General features: G+C 48.5%; 1 protein-coding gene across 3 annotated transcripts in view; it reads left to right on the forward strand.

Annotated features, from left to right (window-relative positions):
- The window catches only part of IL10RB (interleukin 10 receptor subunit beta), a 31,452-nt gene that overhangs the window by 2,117 nt on the left and 10,577 nt on the right, over positions 1 to 18,758 (forward strand). For 2 of the 3 annotated variants that reach the window (XM_084986970.1, NM_213771.1), the window contains 3 exon segments: positions 4,501 to 4,658; positions 7,522 to 7,688; positions 13,820 to 13,967. In XM_084986970.1, the coding sequence (XP_084843096.1) occupies positions 4,501 to 4,658; positions 7,522 to 7,688; positions 13,820 to 13,967 (473 nt within the window). 3 annotated transcript variants of the gene reach the window in all.

Raw genomic sequence — 18,758 nt, forward strand, 5'->3', positions numbered from 1 at the left:
TTTTCATGTAGATGAAGGTGTCATCTTCCAACACGGTAGCCTACTGCAGTGCCAACACGCATTGGGCTCATCACATTGATTTTTTTTTTAATTGCCTTTTTAGGGCCACACCCGCAGCATATGGAAGTTCCCAGGCTAGGGGTTGAATCAGAGCTGTAGCTGCCAGTCTGCACCACAGCCACAGCAACACCAGATCCAAGCCATGTCTATGACCTACACCACAGGTCATCGCAACACTGGATCCTTAACCCACCGAGGAGGGAGAGGGATCGAACCCGTGCCCTCATAGATACTAGTCGGGTTCGTTACCATGGAGCCACAACGGGAACTCCCACCATTGATGTTTTTTAAGAGAGTGCCACTGATACCACCCTCCAGTTATTAGAGTAGTGTTGCTAGAGGTCAGCAATTTACAAGTGGAAGCTACCCAAGAAAACTGAGGTATGCAAAGCAGCCAGGAAGCCCCTATTTAGCTTACCACCCCCCAAGGTTATAAACTGTCGGCCTGGTGCTGGGCACGCAGATAATTTGCATAGAGGGCACTCAGTGACTCTGAGGCTCTGTCCTGAAATTGAATGTAAAACAGCTGCTGGCTTGAAAAGCTCTGTTCTCTGAAGACGGCAGAGGCTTATGAAGGAAGGGTGAGCATCAGCCATGACAATTACCTCGGAGGTGCTCTGGCCTCATAGGACCTGCCCTGCCTGTCTGTTTGTCCCGGTGACAGCCCTCCCTGGGCAGCCTGCTCCCATACACCACAGACTGGACTGCAGGGGACACACCTTTGTGCCAGGTGCAAACAGCAACAAGAGGCCAAAGGCCGATGAGCCATGCACCTGCTTCCAGTGTGACTCAGAAACACACAAAGGCCGGCAACTCCTTCAGAGAAGAGGGAAGAAATGTGGATCCTGCACACGCCTCACGCGGGCCTTGAATTTGCAAACGTATCCCAGGCCTGCTCAGTCAGAGAAGAAGGGAGAAAGATGCAAAAGATAGCCCTTGTTTAAGGAGGACCTGTGGTTGCCAAGGGGGAGGGGGCTGGGGGAGGGACGGAGTAAGAGGTTGGGGTTCGCAGATGTCAGCTATTATACACAGAGGTGACGAATGACAAGGTCCTATTGCATGGCACAAAGAATTATATTCAATGTCCTATGATACACCATTATGGAAAAGAATAGTTTTAAAAAGAATGTATATATGTATATGTACAACTGAATTATTTTGTCATATAGCAAAAACGAACACAACATTGTAAATCAACTCTACTTCAGTGTAAAAAAAAAAAAAAAAAAGATAGTCCTTATGGATTTTCTTTTTAACTTTGTGGTTCGAAATAATTCCGAGCTAACAAAAATTTCCAAATCTCCAGTATCGTACATAGAACTTCCAAGCAGCCTGTATCCAGATTCACTCCCCCCCCCTTTTTTTTTTTTTGCTTTTTAGGGCCGCACTTGCAGCATATGGAAGTTCCCAAGATAGGGGTCGAATTGGAGCTACAGGTGCCAGCCACAGCCACAGCCACATCAGATCCAAGCCACGTCTGCAACCTACATCCAGCAATGCCGGATCCTTAACCCACTGAGTGAGGCCAGGGATGGAACCTGCAACCTCATGGTTCCTGTCGGATTCATTTCCACTGTGCTGTAATGGGAACTCCCAGATTCGCCCATTTTTAAGGTTCGCTACATTTTCTCTCTCCCTCCCTTTCTTCCCTAACGCCTATTGCCTTCTGATATTGCACTGTGTATTTCAGTAGAGCAAGAATAACCCTTTATGTCTGCAGTGTGATCAAGACTTGGCAGCTTCCCCAGTGATACAATACTTTCCTCTAAATCCATATTCTAGTTTTGTCAGTTTTCCCAAGGACTTATGAAGGATCCTTCTAAGACTTACTTTTCTCCTGTGGTGTCTTTCCCAGCACTGATTAGCTCTGTGATTTCATCTCTGTTTCCTCTGTCCTGGTAGCTCTAGGGATTTCACTGTGGACAATTAACTTCTTGATCGGTCTGTCTCTTTCCCCAGGAGTTTATGTCTTGCTGTTCTGCTCTTTGCTCCTTTGCCACTGGAGCAGAAGTAGGGGTGTTTGGTCTAGGGTGTTGGTCTTTCAGATTCGATTTCCCAGGAACCAAGAGTGGATGCCTAGGTTCCTGAGCTTCTCCACATAGACGGGCAGGCTGAGCATAGCATGTACTGGGGAAGACAAACCCTGCACTGGGTGTGGAAGAAATCCGATCCTAAAAATGTGATTAGCCTTCTGTGGCTCTGTTTCTAATTTAGCCTGAGCATTCACACAGCACAAACTCTGTTTGTATGCATGGAGGAGAAGGGGCACATCAGCAGATGTATTGGTGATTGTAGTATAGAAACATCTAAAACCACTAGATGCAAATATGGGGAACACTTAGTGGAAAGAAAAATATGTTTTGGGGGGTTTTTGTGTGTGTGTGTGTATTTTTAGGATTGTACCTGCGGCACATGGAAGTTCCCAGGCTAGGGGCCAAATCGGAGCTGTAGCTGCCGACCTGCACCACAGCCACAGCAGCTCAGGATCCGAGCTGCATCTGCGACCTACACCACAGCCCACAGGAACGCCAGATCCTTAACCCACTGAGCGAGGCCAGGGATCGAACCCGCATCCTTATGGATACTCCTTGGGTTGGTTTCTGCTGTGCCACAAGGGGAACCCCGAAAAATATGTTTAAATGCAATAAAAGTGACCCGGTGAAAGGGAAGTTATTGCAAAACCACTCTTACAATACTTTGTGTTCCAGCCAATTGACGCCATCATTTAAATGCATGGAAAGAAATGACCCCTTGTGAGAAATCCCCCTTAATGAAACGTCCCCTGGATTTTCCCAATGAGGGGATGATAGGCAGCCACGAAAAGTCGAGTGGAGAAATGTTCATGGCATCTTGAGTGAAAAAGGCAGACCAAAATAGTAGGAGCCCAACTCTCTTTGCCTACTAAGAGTGCCGTGGACAGAGTTCCCGTTGTGGCTCAGTGGTTAACGAATCTGAACCATGAGGTTGCGGGTTCGATCCCTGGCCTTGCTCAGTAGGTTAAGTGTCCGGTGTTGCTGTGAGCTGTGGTATAGGTCGCAGACGCGGCTCGGATCCCGCGTTGCTGTGGCTGTGGTATAGGCTGTTGGCTACAGTTCCAATTAGACCCCTAGCCTGATAACCTTCATATGCCACGGGTGTGGCTCTAAAAAGACAAGAGCCAAAAAAAAAAAAAAAAAAGAGTGCCGTGGAGTGCAGGGTAGGCCTGAGTCCCTGGTCTCAGGGAGACCTGAGTTTAATTGGGCGAGTTTCTTAGGCCTATGCCTCATCTATAAAATAGGAGTCAGAGCTCCCTTGTGGCCGAGTGGTTAAGGACCCAGTGTTGTCCCTGCTGTGGCCAGGTTTGATTCCTGACCTGGGAACTTCCACATTCCACAGTTGCAGCCAAAAAAAAAGGACTGGTGTCAGTTCTGACCTCCCAGGTTGTGAAATTTCAGTGAGATGATGCGGCTAAAACTGTGCCCTGCCTGACACCCACATGCTTGGCAAGTGTTGGCTGTTATTATTTTTATCACTTCATCGTCCTCTCTTAGGGTGGCCAGATTGGTTTTGGCCCCCAAAACAGGAAGGTGACAGTCAGAGTAAATTCTTACTTTTTGCAAGACAAGAGCCCAGATTTCCCTAAGTCGGGTAGAGCTAATTACAGCCACTTAGGCTGTTGGGAGGTTAAGATACACACACCTGCTAGGTATTCCCAAACATCCCTTTCTTCCTTTTCATGTGTCCGCCACCCTCCCTTCAGGGGTGGGTGTCAGGGCTGGAGGTCTGAGGTCAGTGAATAGTTTCAGAATGTTTGCAGAGTTCCCTTGTGACACAGCAGATGAAGGATCCGGCACGGTCAATGCAGCGTCTCAGGTCGCCACTGTGGCACAGGTTCCAACCCTGGCCTGGGATCTTCCACTGGCCACAAATGCAGCCAGAAAGAAAACATCATCATAAATAGTTTTTCCAGTGTCATGGAACAGTCGTCCCTTAGAGGACGTTATTTGAACTCCTTGTGATGTCCTTATTTTGACTAATCTATGTATAGCGACATTGCACACAGCAAGTGCCACAGCTTTCAGAAATACACACTCAAAGAAGGAAGCTTTCTTGGTCACGTAGGTTGAACACTCAACCCCTTTTGGGAAAGACACAGGCTCATGAGGATTTGAAAGTCTCTGGGAAGTTCTGCTGTGAAGATAGACACTTATTCATGTTTCACCCCATTGTTTGCTCACGGACGGGATGGACTATTTTTGAAACGTCTTATGATGCCTCCAGGATCACGGTCCAGAAAATGCTCGTGTGAGTGATACCTACTGTTTCTCAAAATTGCCGATTCAGAGTTTGCTTTGCTCTTCTCTCACTAGCCGTCATTATCCTTGGGTAGCGGACAGACAGTCCCAGGGCACCTCAGAGAGACTGAGGTTGGAACTCTCGTGACTTGTTCTGATTTTGCAGTTATAGGCAATTCCAGGATCAGTGTGTGAGCATCATCTTGACGGAGTGTGATTTCTCAAGTCTTTCCAAGTACGGTGACCACATCTTAAGAGTCAGGGCTGAATTTGCAGACGAGCATTCAGACTGGATAAACATCACCTTCTGTCCTGTGGATGACAGTAAGCCATCTTGGGTTTTGGTTTTCTGGTTTTGTTTTTTGTTTTGTCATGTAAGGGCCGCACCCGCACGGCATATGGAGGTTTCCAGGCTAGGGGTCCAATCGGAGCCGGAGCTGCCAGCCTACACCACAACTCACAGCAACGCTGGATCCTTAACCCACTGAGTGAGGCTAGGGATCGAACCCGCAACCTCATGGTTCCTAGTCAGATTCGTTTCCACTGTGCCACAACGGGAACGCCAAGCCATCTTGGTTTTGACTGGGGTGTTATGTCATCACTTTGTCTTGGCTGTTTTCCGCTTGGTGGGCCCATCAGCAGGAATTCTTTGAGCACTCAGAGTGGATGGCCTTGCACAAGAAGCTTACAGGATGTAATCCAGAGGGCTGTGGCCTCAAAGAAGTTTGTGGGAGAGATTGGACAGCATAGGCATAAGGCAGCAAGATAATTAAATATAAATTTGATAACTTTAATGCCTTGAGGGTAAAACTGAGTTGGGGCCAGTGCCGTTAATGAGAAAACACTGGAAGGACTCGTCTGGTGAATCACCTGGGAGGAAACTGGTTTGGAATCACGACTTACAGAAATGTGACACAATAGGCAGAAGAATAAACATTGGTTTTAGGCAGATGTTGAAACGAAAGGGCTAGATGTGGACAGCCAACTGGCCCAGCATGAAAGACGGAGGGATGGGTACAGCTGATGGCAGACGGATCGGGTCATGCTGGCAGGTAGGCATCAAAAAGCATGTTCCCAGGTTAGATCTGGAGGGTCCTGGGGACCCACCAGAGGTCACGAGGTGAGCGTCGTTAGACCATCAGGAATTGTAAACTAATTAAACCACAAATACCAACTGAGAGAATAAAGAGAATAAAGATCTTACTAACAAAACTCAAGTGCAACCCTCCAAAGAGCAGATAGAGAAATGAATTAGAAGGACTGTGCATGTATGGAGGGGTCTTTATACCAGCCACTCCCCTGTTCTGGACCCCCCACAGCTCCCCCAGTGTCCCCCTCCCTGATAGGGAATGTGGCTAGGATACCCTTTTGCCCTTTCCTAATTCTGCCCCAGAATGGGACCAAAAAAAACCTCTTATTTCTGGAGTCAGAAACGATCCAAGTTATGTTATCTTTTCTCAAGATATCTTGGGAAAAAAATTAAGAAAAAGTGGACATTAAAAAATACAAAACGGAGTTCCCGTCACGGCTCAGCAGAAATGCATCTGGCTAGTACCCATAAGGATGCACGTTTGACCCCTGGCCTCGCTCAGTGGGTTAAGAATCTGGCACGGCCATGAGCTGTTGTGTAGGTTGCAGATGTGGCTCAGATCCCGTGTGGCTGTGACTGTGGCTGTGGCTGTGGTGTAGGCCTGCAGGTGCAGCTCCGATTCAGCCCCTAGCCCTGGAACCTCCATATGCTGAGGGTGCGGTCCTAAGAGACCAAAAATAAAATAAAATAAAATAAAAATTAAAACTACAAACAACTTGGCATTCCCTGGTGGTCTAGTGGTCAGCACTTGACGTTTTCATCATTGCAGCCCGGGTTCAATCCCTGGTCTGGGAACTGAGAAAAAAAAAAAAAAGAAAGAAAGAAAAGAAAAATGCTTAGCAATAGTCAGTTGGGTTTCCAAAATATAGTACAGGTTTTTGCTCCTTAATTGAACTGACTTACCAGTTCCTGACTGGTTCCAAGTCCTATGTTAAGGCCCATCTATGGAAATCCTTCTTAGAAACCGGTACAAAATAGGTAATGCATTTGCCCCAAGATCACTAGGTAATGAGCAACAGCAGCGCAAGGATTCAGACCCCCTCCTGCAGCGGAGCTCTTAGCAACAACTACCCTACTTCAGATATTTGCCTCTTGAAGTTGATATGAAAGTGCTTCAGGATGTCCCGTGGAACCTATCCATATCTGCTTTGAAAAAATACCTAATGCATTTTCGTATCTGGTCTTTAGCTATCAGCAGGTTAGAAATGGGCAGAATGCTAGCACCAGGCCCACTAGCAACCCTGTAATGTAATAGCAGTATGAGAAGAATACAGGATATAATTCAAAGAGCATGTGGCCCAGAGCCATTTATGATTCATTCCAGAATTATTGAGACCCTACTATGTGCCAGGCAAGGTCTCAGTGCTGAAGCTACAACAGTGAACAGGATGAAACCCCCTACCTTGGTGGAACACACATCCTATGGGGAAACAGACAATAATAAAAAAAAAAAAAATAGATGCATGTTTTGACGGAAACTATGGCTCTCAAGAATATAAACAAGGTACCAGGACAGGGAGTATTAGGAACTGCTCTTTACATCAGGTGGGGAGAGACCATTTCTCTGAGCAGGTGGCAGGTGACTCCAGACCCAAATTGAAAGGACCTGGCAGGTGAATGTCTAGTAAAAGAGCTTTTGGGAGGGGAGCAACTTCAGACCTTGTTGGAAAATGTATGTGGTTAATTATATATGTTCAACACTAAAAATGATCAAAATACCATCTGTTGCATCCAATCAAGAATGGAAATAAAATTCAACCCAACAGAAAATTGAAAAAAAAAAAGAGGAACAAGCCAAAAAAAGGTAGTCTTTACAGAAAACACAAAATAATCGTAGTTGGAATAATTCCACATAGATCAGAAATCACAATAAATGTAAATGGACTAAACCTCATTAATAAAGACAAAGGTTAAAAAGTATTATTTTTTTTAAGAAACAAAATCCAGCTATCCTCCTTCATCAGTCAGCATCACAGCAATGGTGTAGCAAAGGGCATAGTACCTCGGTAGGCTAGTTGGGCTACTCCGTTATGCAAAATAAATGTTGTTTTTAACATGTGAATTTTGATTGTTGTTTTGCTTTGTTCTCATTCTTAGCCATTATTGGACCTCCTGGAATGCAAGTAGAGGCACTTGCGAATTCTTTACATATGCGTTTCTTAGCCCCCAAAATTGAGAATGAACCTGAAACATGGACTGTGAGGAATATTTATAACTCATGGGCTTATCATGTGCAATATTGGAAGAATGGCTCCGACGAAAAGGTAAGCTCCGTGAATGACATGCATGTCCCATGTAAAGTCCCCTGACCTTTGCTCAGTGTTGGTCAGAGGCCATGATGGGGGAGGGAGGTTTTGCCAGGTTTTGCATCTTATGAGCCAGAGGATCTAAGACCTGGTCCTTTGAGCTCTAGAAGCTTCCTGTTCTGAGAAATGACCAGTACGTCAGGCCAGGCTTCCCAAGCCACAAGGGCAGTGCATGGCACAAAATTCCTGGGTGGTGATACAAAGAGGGCAGGCCTTTCTCTCCCAGAAGGGAAGTTGTGGGGAAAGGCAGAACTGACTCAGCAATTGGGGGAACTTGCAGTCACTTGAATCAGGTGATCAATGAATAACTTCTGTTTCACTACATGAACCCCTGGACCCCATGTATACCACAGAAGAGTCAAGTCCATAGTCAGGGCATCCCCACCACTGGATGAATGGGGTCACATCTTAGCAGACTGACCCCACATATCCTCATTGCTGTCCTCTTCTTCTGGGGACAGTTCTTTTAAATCATGGGCTGGGAGTGGAAAGACGTGGTTGGAATGTCCCCCTGCCACGGTGTGACTCTGGTCATTTTTTTTTTTTTTTTTTTTTTTTTTTTTTTTTGCCTCACTCATGGCATATGGACGTTCCCAGGCCAGTTACTGAGTCTGAGCCACAGCTGCAGCCTATGCCACAGTTGCAGGAATGCCGGATCCTTACCCACTGCACCACAGCAGGAACTCCTCTAGTCACCTTCTCAACCTTAGCTTCTCCTGTCTGCAAAATAGGCGAATAACCCACTTCATTACTAGCGTGAGGATAATAACCTACTTCATGGGATTGTTGGAGAATTTAATGACATAATGAACAAATGAACTTGCCTCATTGCCTGAACAATGTACATGGTTAATCCATGAGGGCCCCTTATGTCAAGGCTATTTTCATTCATTTTCGGTCAAGTTTAATTCTTAAACTTAGTGCTTCTCAGCCGAATGCTATTTGTGGTCCTAAACAGACTTATACATATGCTAAGTTAGTTAAGTTATATATGCATTATCTCCTCTACATTAAATATTGATTTTTATCATTAGTTCTCAAGTGTTTGGGAGGAAAGACTCACCCATGCGCCTTGTCTGAGGAATGATGTCATTAAATTTATAAGTACATACTGCATAGCCCCCCCAAAATCTCAAGTTAATTTCCCCCCCAAAAAAATGCTCCGTAGTGATTAATCCTTAATGTATATAAATGCTGGATCACTATGTTGTACACCGGAAACTAGTAAGATACTGTATATCAAATGTACTTCAGTTTTTAAAAATGCTTTGTGAAATGATGCAGAACATGGGCCTTCTTCACAGAATAGACAATTTCGCTTGGCGTCAGGACCCCAGGATGGAGTTCCTGCTGTGGCTTAGCGGGATCAGTGCCATCTTGGGAGCGCTGGGACACAGGTTCCATCCCCAGCCTGGCACAGTGGGTTAAAGATCCGGCATCGCTGCAGGTGGCTCAGGTGGCAACTGTAGCTGGTATCTGCCCTCTGGACTGGGAACTTCATATGCCTTGGGGTGGCCAAAAAAAAAAGACCCCAGGAAATATTTGTCTAGGAAGCCATCCGGAATAATAAGTTTCATGGTCACTTATTAAATGCAGGTGTCCCTGAAACCTTGAGATGCAAAGATAATTCTAGAAGCTCGCAGCCTATTGTGATTAAGGATCAGATTCCACAGTTATGCTGCCTGAGTGCCTCCCGCCCCAGGCAGGAAATACAAAGCCCAGGCTATCCTTAGCTTATCTATCAGAATATGCTGACATCTGGAGTTCCCCTTGTGGCACAGCTGAAACAAATCTGACTAGGATCCATGAGGATGTGGGTTCGATCCCTGGCCTCATTCAGTGGGTTAAGGATCCGGCATTGCCAGGAGCTGTGGCATAGGTCGCAGACGCACCTCGGATCCTGTGTTGCTGTGGCTGTGGCGCAGGCCAGCAGCAATAGCTCCAATTAGACTCCTAGCCTAGGAACCTCCATATGCTGCCAGAGTGGGCCTAAAAAGCAAAAAAAAAAAGTAAAAAAACAAGTATGCTGACTCTGCTAACACATTTCTCCCATCACTCCGCCTGCCTGTGGAAGCCTTTAACGTGACTTGCGGAGTGTTGGAAAGGCTGCCTGCTCCCCTGTGCCTCTCTCTCTGGTGCCTGCAGGGTCCCCTTTGCCAGCTTGTATGTGCTCTAGACTGAATATTTGTGATCCCTTCCCCACCCCCACAAAGGCCTGTGTTGAAGCCTAATCCCCAGTGAGGTGGTGTTAAGAGGCAGGGCCTTTGGTCATAAAGGTGGAGCCCTTATGAGTGGGATCAGTGCCCCCAGGAGTTCCCATCGTGGCTCAGTGGAAACAAATCCATCTAGTAACCATGAAGATGTGGGTTCGATCCCTGACCTTGCTCAGTGGGTTAAGGATCCGGTATTGCCGTGAGCTGTGGTGTAGGTCACAGATGAGGCTCAGATCCCTAGTTGCTGTGGCTGTGGTGTAGGCTGGCGACTGCAGCTCCGATTCAACCCCTAGCCTGGGAACGTCCATGTGCCTCAGATGCAGCCCTTAAAAAAAAAAAAAAAAAAAAAAAAAAAAAGCAAAAAAACCCCCAATCAAACAAACAAACAGAGAGGCCCTGGAGAGCTCCCTCGCCCCTCTCATGGAGAGAGGACTCAGCTCAGTGAGAACACCCAGCTGTGGACCAGGAGGCAGGGCCCCCTCAGATCTGCCAACGCCTTGATCTTGGACTTCCCAGCCCCCAGAACTCTGAGAAATAAGTGTTTGTTGATAAGCCCCCCAGTCTAGATGTCCTGTGACAGCAGGATAAAGAATAAGGCAGGAGTTCCCATTGTGCACAGCGGAAAAGAATCCGACTAGGAACCATGAGGTTGCAGGTTTGATCCCTGGCCTCGCTCAGTGGGTTAAGGATCTGGCATTGCTGTGAGCTTTGGTGGAGGTGGCAGACATGACTCAGATCTGGCATTGCTGTGGCTCTGGCGTAGGCCAGTGGCTACAGCTCTAATTAGACCCCTAGCCTGGAAACCTCCATATGCCGTAGGTGCGGCCCTCAAAAAAAAAAAAAGAGAGAAAAGACAAAATAAATAAATAAATAAATAAGAAGTATGGTTCCCTTCTAGAACACACACGTCTCTGGGGACCTGCCAGGGCTAAGAGCCCAAAAGGCTTTTAGGAATTCTTTCTTCCCGATGGGAGGAAGCGAGAAAACAAAAACCAGTTTTCCAAAAGTGGAAAAAGGCTAGAAAAGCGACACACGGGGACTCGAGCAGGTCCCCTCACATCTGTGCTGCCCTCTTTCCTGTGCTTCTGACATGTCAGCCTCTGAGTTTAGTCTTGAAAAAAAAATGCATTGTAAGGTTTTCTGGGTATTGGGTTTCTGGAAATGAAAGCCAGGTTTGTTTGGGTTTTGTTCTTTTTTCTAATAATTATTAGAAGTTATACGGTACTCGTCATGTTTCCAGTTGGTAAAATCCAGTTCCTGCCCTCAGAGGGCTTGGCTTCTCACACAGTAAAGGAATAGAGACAAGCCGTCAACAGGCCCCGCCCCCAAAGGAAAGTAACCAATGACTAAAGTTAAAAAAAGGAGTTCCCGTCATAGCTCAGCAGTTGAGGAACCCAACTAGTATCCATGAGGACGTGGGTTCCGTCCCTGGTCTCACTCAGTGGGTTAAGGATCCAGTATCACTGTGAGCTGTGGTGTAGGTCTAAGATGCGGCTTGGATCCCTCATTGCTGTGGCTGTGGTGTAGGCCGGCAGCTGTGGCTCTGATTCTACCCCGAGCCTGGGAGCCTCCATATGCTGTGGGTGCACCCCCCCCAAAAAAAATAGACCAATAATAATAATACAGTTAGATAAAAGAGTCTGTGTTCACGTTCTACTGAAGCTCCTATTCATATAACAACTTTTATATAAGACTCTTCTAGAAGGAGAGTATAACCATGCTGGAAATACAGGCAGTACGTACTACTCTTTTAATTCCCTTTATTATGTTAGAAACTATTTTGGTTTCTCATATTCAGAACGATATCAATCATGACATCTTCTATTCCAATTAAACTGAATCCGGGGTGTCCCCGCCAGAGGCAGGCTGCGGTGTGTGCCCTCCGGGCGAGGTGAGCCTCTAGGGGAAGGTGATGCAGGTGTGTGAAGGGAGAAGTGACTCAGAGGGGAACCCCAGGAAGCCAGGGCAGAAACTTGCTCTTGACTCAGAAAAGCACATTGAGTCTTACTGCAGATGACAGGTGTATTTGTTAGGGCTGCTGTAACAAAGTACCATAAGCCAGGCAGCTGCAACAACAGAAATGTATTGCCTCGAGCTTCTAGGTAGGGGCTGGAAGTCCGAGATCAAGGAGTTGGCAGGATTGGTTCCTTTTTTTTTTTTTTTTTTTTTATTAAAGGCTATACCCATGGCATATGGAAGTTCCCAGGCTAGGGGTCAAATTAGAGCTGCAGCTGCTGGTCTACACCATAGCCGCAGCCACGCCAGATCTGAGCCCTGTCTGCGACCTACACCACAGCTCACAGCAACACCAGATCCCTGACCCACTGAGCAGGGCCAGGGATCCAACCTGAATCCTCGTGGATGCTAGTCAGGTTTGTTCCCACTGTGCCACAATGGGAACTCCCAGGATTGGTTCCTTCTGAGGACGCTAAGGTAGGATCTGTCCCAAGCCTCTTGCCCACCTTCCAATGGGTGCTGGCCGTCGTTGGTCCTTAGCTTGTAGAGAGATCACCCCAGCCCCTGCCTTCGTCTTTACACTGTGTTCTGTGTGCACATCCGTGTCCAGATTTCCTCTTCTTAGAAGGACGCCGGTCATATTGGACTAGGACCCACCCTAGTGACCTCATTTACCTTGACTGCATCTGTAAAGACCCTCCATCCAACCAAGTCTCCCTACTTTTTTTTTTTTTTTTTTTGTCTTTTTTGTTGTTGTTGTTTTGTTGTTGTTGTTGCTATTTCTTGGGCCGCTCCCGCGGCATATGGAGGTTCCCAGGCTAGGGGTCCAATTGGAGCTGTAGCCACTGGCCTACGCCAGAGCCACAGCAACGCGGGATCCGAGCCACGTCTGCAACCTACACCACAGCTCACGGCAACGCCGGATTGTTAACCCACTGAGCAAGGGCAGGGACCGAACACGCAACCTCATGGTTCCTAGTCGGATTTGTTAACCACTGCGCCACGACGGGAACTCCCCTACTTTTTTTTTAATTCTTTTTACGGCCACACCTGCCGCATAAGGAAGTTTCCAGGCTAGAGGTCAAATCAGAGCTGCACCTGCCAGCCTATGCCACAGACACAGCTACCCTGGGTCTGAGCTGCATCTGTGACCTACGCTGCAGCTCGAGGCAACACCAGGTCCTTAACCCACTGAGCAAGGCCAGGGATCAAACCCGAATCCTCATGGATACTGTGTCAGGTCCTTAACCTGCTGAGCCTCAACGGGAACTCCCAACCAAGTCACTTTTGAAGGTACTAGGGATTAAAGCTTCAACATACGAACTTTTGAGGGAACGAAATTCAGCCCATGCGGCTAGGTTATCTTTTTTAAAAAGGAAGTAAGAGGGTTTGTGTGTCGTTTAAACTAGAGAATTCAGGGGATGAGATGGTTTGTCAGGACCACAGTCAGTCCTTGCCTTCCCCCCACCCCCACCCCTTAGAATGGTCTCAGGCTCTCCTGACATGACCTGGGAGGAGCACCTGCTTCTTTCATCTTCCTTTTTTTTGTCTTTTTGCCATTTCTTGGGCCACTCCCACGGCATATGGAGGTTCCCAGGCTAGGGATCAAATCAAAGCTGTAGCCGCTGGCCTACACCACAGCTACAGCAACTCAGGATCCGAGCCATGTCTGCAACCTACACTACAGCTCACGGCAACGCCAGATCCTTAACCCACTGAGCAAGGCCAGGGGATCAAACCCACAACCTCATGGTTCCTAGTCGGATTCGTTAACCGCTGCGCCAAGACAGGAAGTCCTCATCTTCCTTTTTGAGCCCAAAGTAAAGATTATAACTGGTGAGTGTGGCTGCAGGTCGGGGGGAGAAAAAAAATGCTGTCCCTTCCCTACTGAGGCCTGTTCTTACTCTTGTCTGCAACTAGTTTGCAGTTACCGCCCAGTATGACTTCGAGGTCCTTCGAAATCTGGAGTCATCCACAACTTACTGTGTTCAAGTCCGAGCGTTTCTTCCCGATCGGAACAAAACCGGGGAATGGAGTGATCCTGTCTGTGGGCAGACGACCAATGACGGTGAGTCTGGAGAGGCCCCGCCTACAGCCCCGCCCCCCTGAGCATCTCAAATAGCTGTGCAGCCTCCCAGCGAGGGTGCGGGCTGGAAGCTCCTTAGACACCAGCATCCGGCTCAAACTCCAACCCTGTTCCGCCCTGACTGCCCGCTTGATGCTGGGAAGGTGCTGCACCCACCACCTCCTGCAGCTGCTTGTCTTACTTAGACCAAAGGGATTGATGGAAATGTTTTGTAGGGGGCGCTGAGGTCTGTCTCTGTACATTTACCTCCTTCTCTCCTCTTGGGCTCCCGGAGGCAAGTCTCATTGGCCCTCCCAGCGCCACCCAGCAAAGGTCCCACCCTGTCACACTCCCCAGAAGCCCTTTCTTCCCGGGCTGAACATCTCCAGTTCCTACAGGCAACGTGACAGGAGGAACTTGGAAACCCTGTCCCCCATGCTCCGCAAGTGCTGTGGTTTCAGGGCCCTGGTAAGTTCTAGTACCAGGACCCCAACCCAGTCCCCCACACAGGACTTGTATCACAGCGTCTAGCAGAGAACCCTCCATGCTTGGTGTTTCTTAAAAAAACATGGAGGAGTTCCCGTCATGGCGCAGTGGTTAACAAATCCGACTAGGAGCCATGAGGTTGCAGGTTCGGTCCCTGGCCTTGCTCAGTGGGTTAAAGGATCTGGTGTTGCCGTGAGCTGTGGTGTAGGTTGCAGACGCGGATTGGATCCCACGTTGCTGTGGCTCTGGCGTAGGCTGGTGGCTACAGCTCTGATTCAACCCCTAGCCTGGGAACCTCCATATGCCGAAGGAGCGGCCCAAGAAATGGCAAAAAAAAAAAAAAAAAAAATGTGGAGAGGGAGACAGGGAAGAAGGATAAGAAGGAGGGTTGGGGAGTTCCCGTCGTGGCGCAGTGGTTAACGAATCCGACTAGGAACCATGAGGTTGCGGGTTCGATCCCTGCCCTTGCTCAGTGGGTTAACAATCCGGCGTTGCCGTGAGCTGTGGTGTAGGTTGCAGACGCGGCTCGGATCCCGCGTTGCTGTGGCTCTGGCGTAGGCCGGTGGCTACAGCTCCGATTCAACCCCTAGCGTGGGAACATCCATATGCCGCAGGAGCGGCCCAAGAAATAGCAACAACAACAACAACAACAACAAAAAAGACAAAAAAAAAAAAAAAAGAAGGAGGGTTGCCAGTTGGCCCAGACACTAGTAGTTACATACGAAGGCATTGCCGCGGCACCTCAGGTGATAAAAACTCGTGGCCTAAATGTGTGCACATGAACTATGGGCTTTTTTTTTTTTTTTCCTTTTTAGGGCCGCATCTGCAGCATATGGAAATTCCCAGGCCAAGGGTTGAATCGGAGCTGCACCTGAGGCCACAGCCACAGCCCCAGCCACGCCAGATCCAAGCTATGCCTGGGACCTACTCTGCAGCTCCTGGCAATACCAGATCCTTAACCCACTGAGCAAGGTCAGGGATCCAACCTGCATCCTCATAGAGACAAGGTTGAGTCCTTAACCCACTGAGCCACAACAGGAACTCCCTTTTTGTTGTTTAAAGATGTGGTCCAAAGGCTCCTCCAGCTCATACCAGGAAAGGATGCTCCATGCAGATCTGCTCCTGGCTGTTTTTATTGCCCGAGCGAGGCCCTTCTGGAAGCAAGGAGCTGATCTGGAGGCTGCAGAAATACAACAGAGAGTCATAAAGAATCCCCTCCAGAGAGAGCAGGACTTTTCATCTTTGGTGTCACGATGCAGTTCAGAGGCAGTTGCAATGCTGCCATGACACCGATGCATCATTTCAGTTTATCATGTTCTTCTTTTTTTTTTTGCTTTTTAGGGCCACACCCGCAGCATATGGAGGTTCCCAGGCTAGGAGTCAAATCAGAGCTGTAGCTGCCGGCCTACACCAGAGCCACAGCAATGTGGGATCCGAGCCGCGTCTTCGACCTACACCACAGCTCACGGCAGTGCTGGATCCTTAACCCACTGAGTGAGGCCAGGGCTCGAACCCATGTCCTCAGGGATGCTAGTCAGGTTCTTTAAGCGATGAGCCACATCGGGAACTCCTTATCCAATTCTCCTTGAAGGTCGGTTTTTGCCGTTGAACATATTTCTCGCCCAGTTTTCCTTTGTCTCATCAGTTGATTTGCTGGGAAGAGCCTCAGGAGCCTTTCCCATTTGTCGTTTACACTGTTGGTGTGTGTAGGGCACACCTTCCTCAGGGCTGCTTAACTCCTGGCTTACCGGTTACCCACCCGTCTGAACAAAGTGGACCATTATACGTCAGCTCTCCTGTCTTACGATCCACAGTCACCGTGAAAGACTGGCGAAGAGCCGCTGAAATCGACACCCAGTGCCGAGGGCGGCATTGTCCCAGCTGTGTCCCGTGAGTGGTTATGGGATATTGCTCAAAACAAGAGCCGAGGTTCTTAGAAATGACGATACATGGCATTTCCCTCGCGGGAAAGTCACCCTCGGCCTTAGCATTTTTTTACCGCATTGGGCCCTTCAACACCTTTTATGAGGATGAGCATCCCAAAGAACAGGCTTGGGGAAAACCAGCCCATGACAGGCCGTGATTTACCAACAGGTAACCCCATCCGAGAAAGGAAAGGCAGCCACTGTGAGCTGATTTCTTCTCGGTGCCCTCGTGGTATTCTTTTTATTCTTTGTTTATTTATTTATTTATTTATTTTTTGTCCTTTTAAGGCCGCATCTGTGGCATATGGAGGTTCCCAGGCTAGGGGTCACCTTGGAGCTGTAGCCACCGGCCTACACCACAGCCACAGCAACGCAGGATCCGACTGGCATTTTCAACCTATGCCATGGCTCCCGGCAACGCCAGATCCTTAACCCATTGAGCAAGGTCAGGGATCGAACCTGCATCCTCAAGGATACTAGTCGGGTTCTTTAACCACTGAGGCACGACGGGAACGCCTCATGTTATTAGTTTTAGTTAGGATCTTTATCTCTGTTCGGTGTTTGGAATTAGCCACCTAAAGATCCATTCTGGAATGTTTGCATTTTTCCCTGGACATGAGCATCAAGCTTACCAGCCTGGAGTTTCTGAATCTCATTGTCAGGTTCCACCCCCCCCCCGCCCCCCGTTTTATAAATGCACAAATTGCCCAAATCTGGGAATCTTTCACCTCACCCCAGCACCGGATCTTTGCAGTGGCATCTAAAGCTGTTCTGCAATCGCACTGAGCAGATTTTCTCAGGATTGCAGAACCACACGGACGATGGCAGGTCTTGCTGTCCCTTCTGGAGGGAATTCTCTGTCACCCTCCTTTCTTCTTCTGTAGCCCCCAGGCCAGGGCCGTGCCTCTGTCCCCGGCTGCATCAATCCACTTGTGTTCCTCATACCAAGACAGAGCCTCTCAAAAGCACCTTTAAATACTAGAAGCCCACCTTCAGATTCCTCTTGCCACTCCTTTGTACTTGAACCAGCATTCCGTGCCTGGGGAGCCCCCGTCATGCTAGAATCACCAGAATCTCTGACCTTAGCCTCATCCGTCTGCCCTCTAAACGCCCACCCACTGGCTTCCCCAGGCCTTGAGTCCGTGCCCGGCTGTCCTGGGTCCCATCCTTCCCTGCCATGGCCTCCAGCCTAACGAGTGATGACGGGCACATCCTGAAATGGGGGGAGTCACAGGGCCTCACCACCTGCGGGGGGTGGGAGGACCCGGCACAGTGAGCCCACACTGTGTTTCACATATCATTACTGATATTAATAAGCACGTGATTCAGGAGTTCCCGTCGTGGCGCAGTGGTTAACGAATCCGACTAGGAACCATGAGGTTGCGGGTTCGATCCCTGGCCTTGCTCAGTGGGTTAAGGATCCGGCGTTGCCGTGAGCTGTGGTGTAGGTTGCAGACGCGGCTCGGATTCTGTGTTGCTGTGGCTCTGGCTTAGGCCGGTGGCTACAGCTCCAATTGGACCCCTAGCCTAGGAACCTCCATATGCCGTGGGAGTGGCCCAAGAAATGGCAAAAAGACAAAAAAAAAATAATAAGGACATGATTCAGACCCTATCTTTAAATATTCCTTAAGGTTTGTGTCATGAAATGTGGCACGAGGCACACAATTTGAAAGAGAAATATTTCAAATGCTTCTTGACCCTACTGTCACCCACTAAGTGACAAAACCCAAACGTTTTCTAAAAGGACAAGTAGAGCCCACTGAAAACCTGCTTTTGTCAAACACCAGTTGGGTTTTTTTGTTGTTGTTGAAACATCGTTCTCTTATTTAAACCTCACAGCAAGTTTTCAGTGAGACCATGAAAATACTCCCCTTGCTCAGATGGAAAAGGAAGGTTCAGAGAGGTCAAGTTGCTTCCCCTAGTCACACAGCGGGTACATGACAAGAAGGAAGTAATGTCTACGCCCACTGGCTGCCTATAGATGAATCGTACAAGCAGGCAAAGGCAGGATTTTCCTGTGGGTGAAACAGAGAGAGGGAGTCTGCCTGACAGCGCAAGTCAGACGGGCAGAAAGAGGTTAGAGAGCTTTAGTAGAGGGCGTGAATTCTAGCTTCTTGAATAATTCACAGCCTGTGTGAAGCAGTGTCCTGTTCCGTCCCCTTCTCCCTTCGGGGGAGGCACAAAAGCATCCTTTGGATTTTGTCACCATCAACCAGGTGTGCCCGTGGGAGGTCCTTGTCTAAGATGCTAGGGTGTCTGGGCTGGGGACCCAACGAGACCTGAGTGCTCCCCACCTCACCCCCTCGGGGGTTCGTCACAGTGTCACCAACCATGCCAGGGTGGGGCCTGGCAATGGGTGTCTCACGAGTGATCCTGCTGCCTC

Source organism: Sus scrofa, chromosome 13 (genome assembly GCF_054392235.1).
Source record: "Sus scrofa isolate SSC_HxYL_T2T_F1_AM1 chromosome 13, Sscrofa_HxYL_maternal_Yorkshire_Landrace_v2.0, whole genome shotgun sequence".
Classification (NCBI taxonomy): Eukaryota; Metazoa; Chordata; class Mammalia; order Artiodactyla; family Suidae; genus Sus; species Sus scrofa.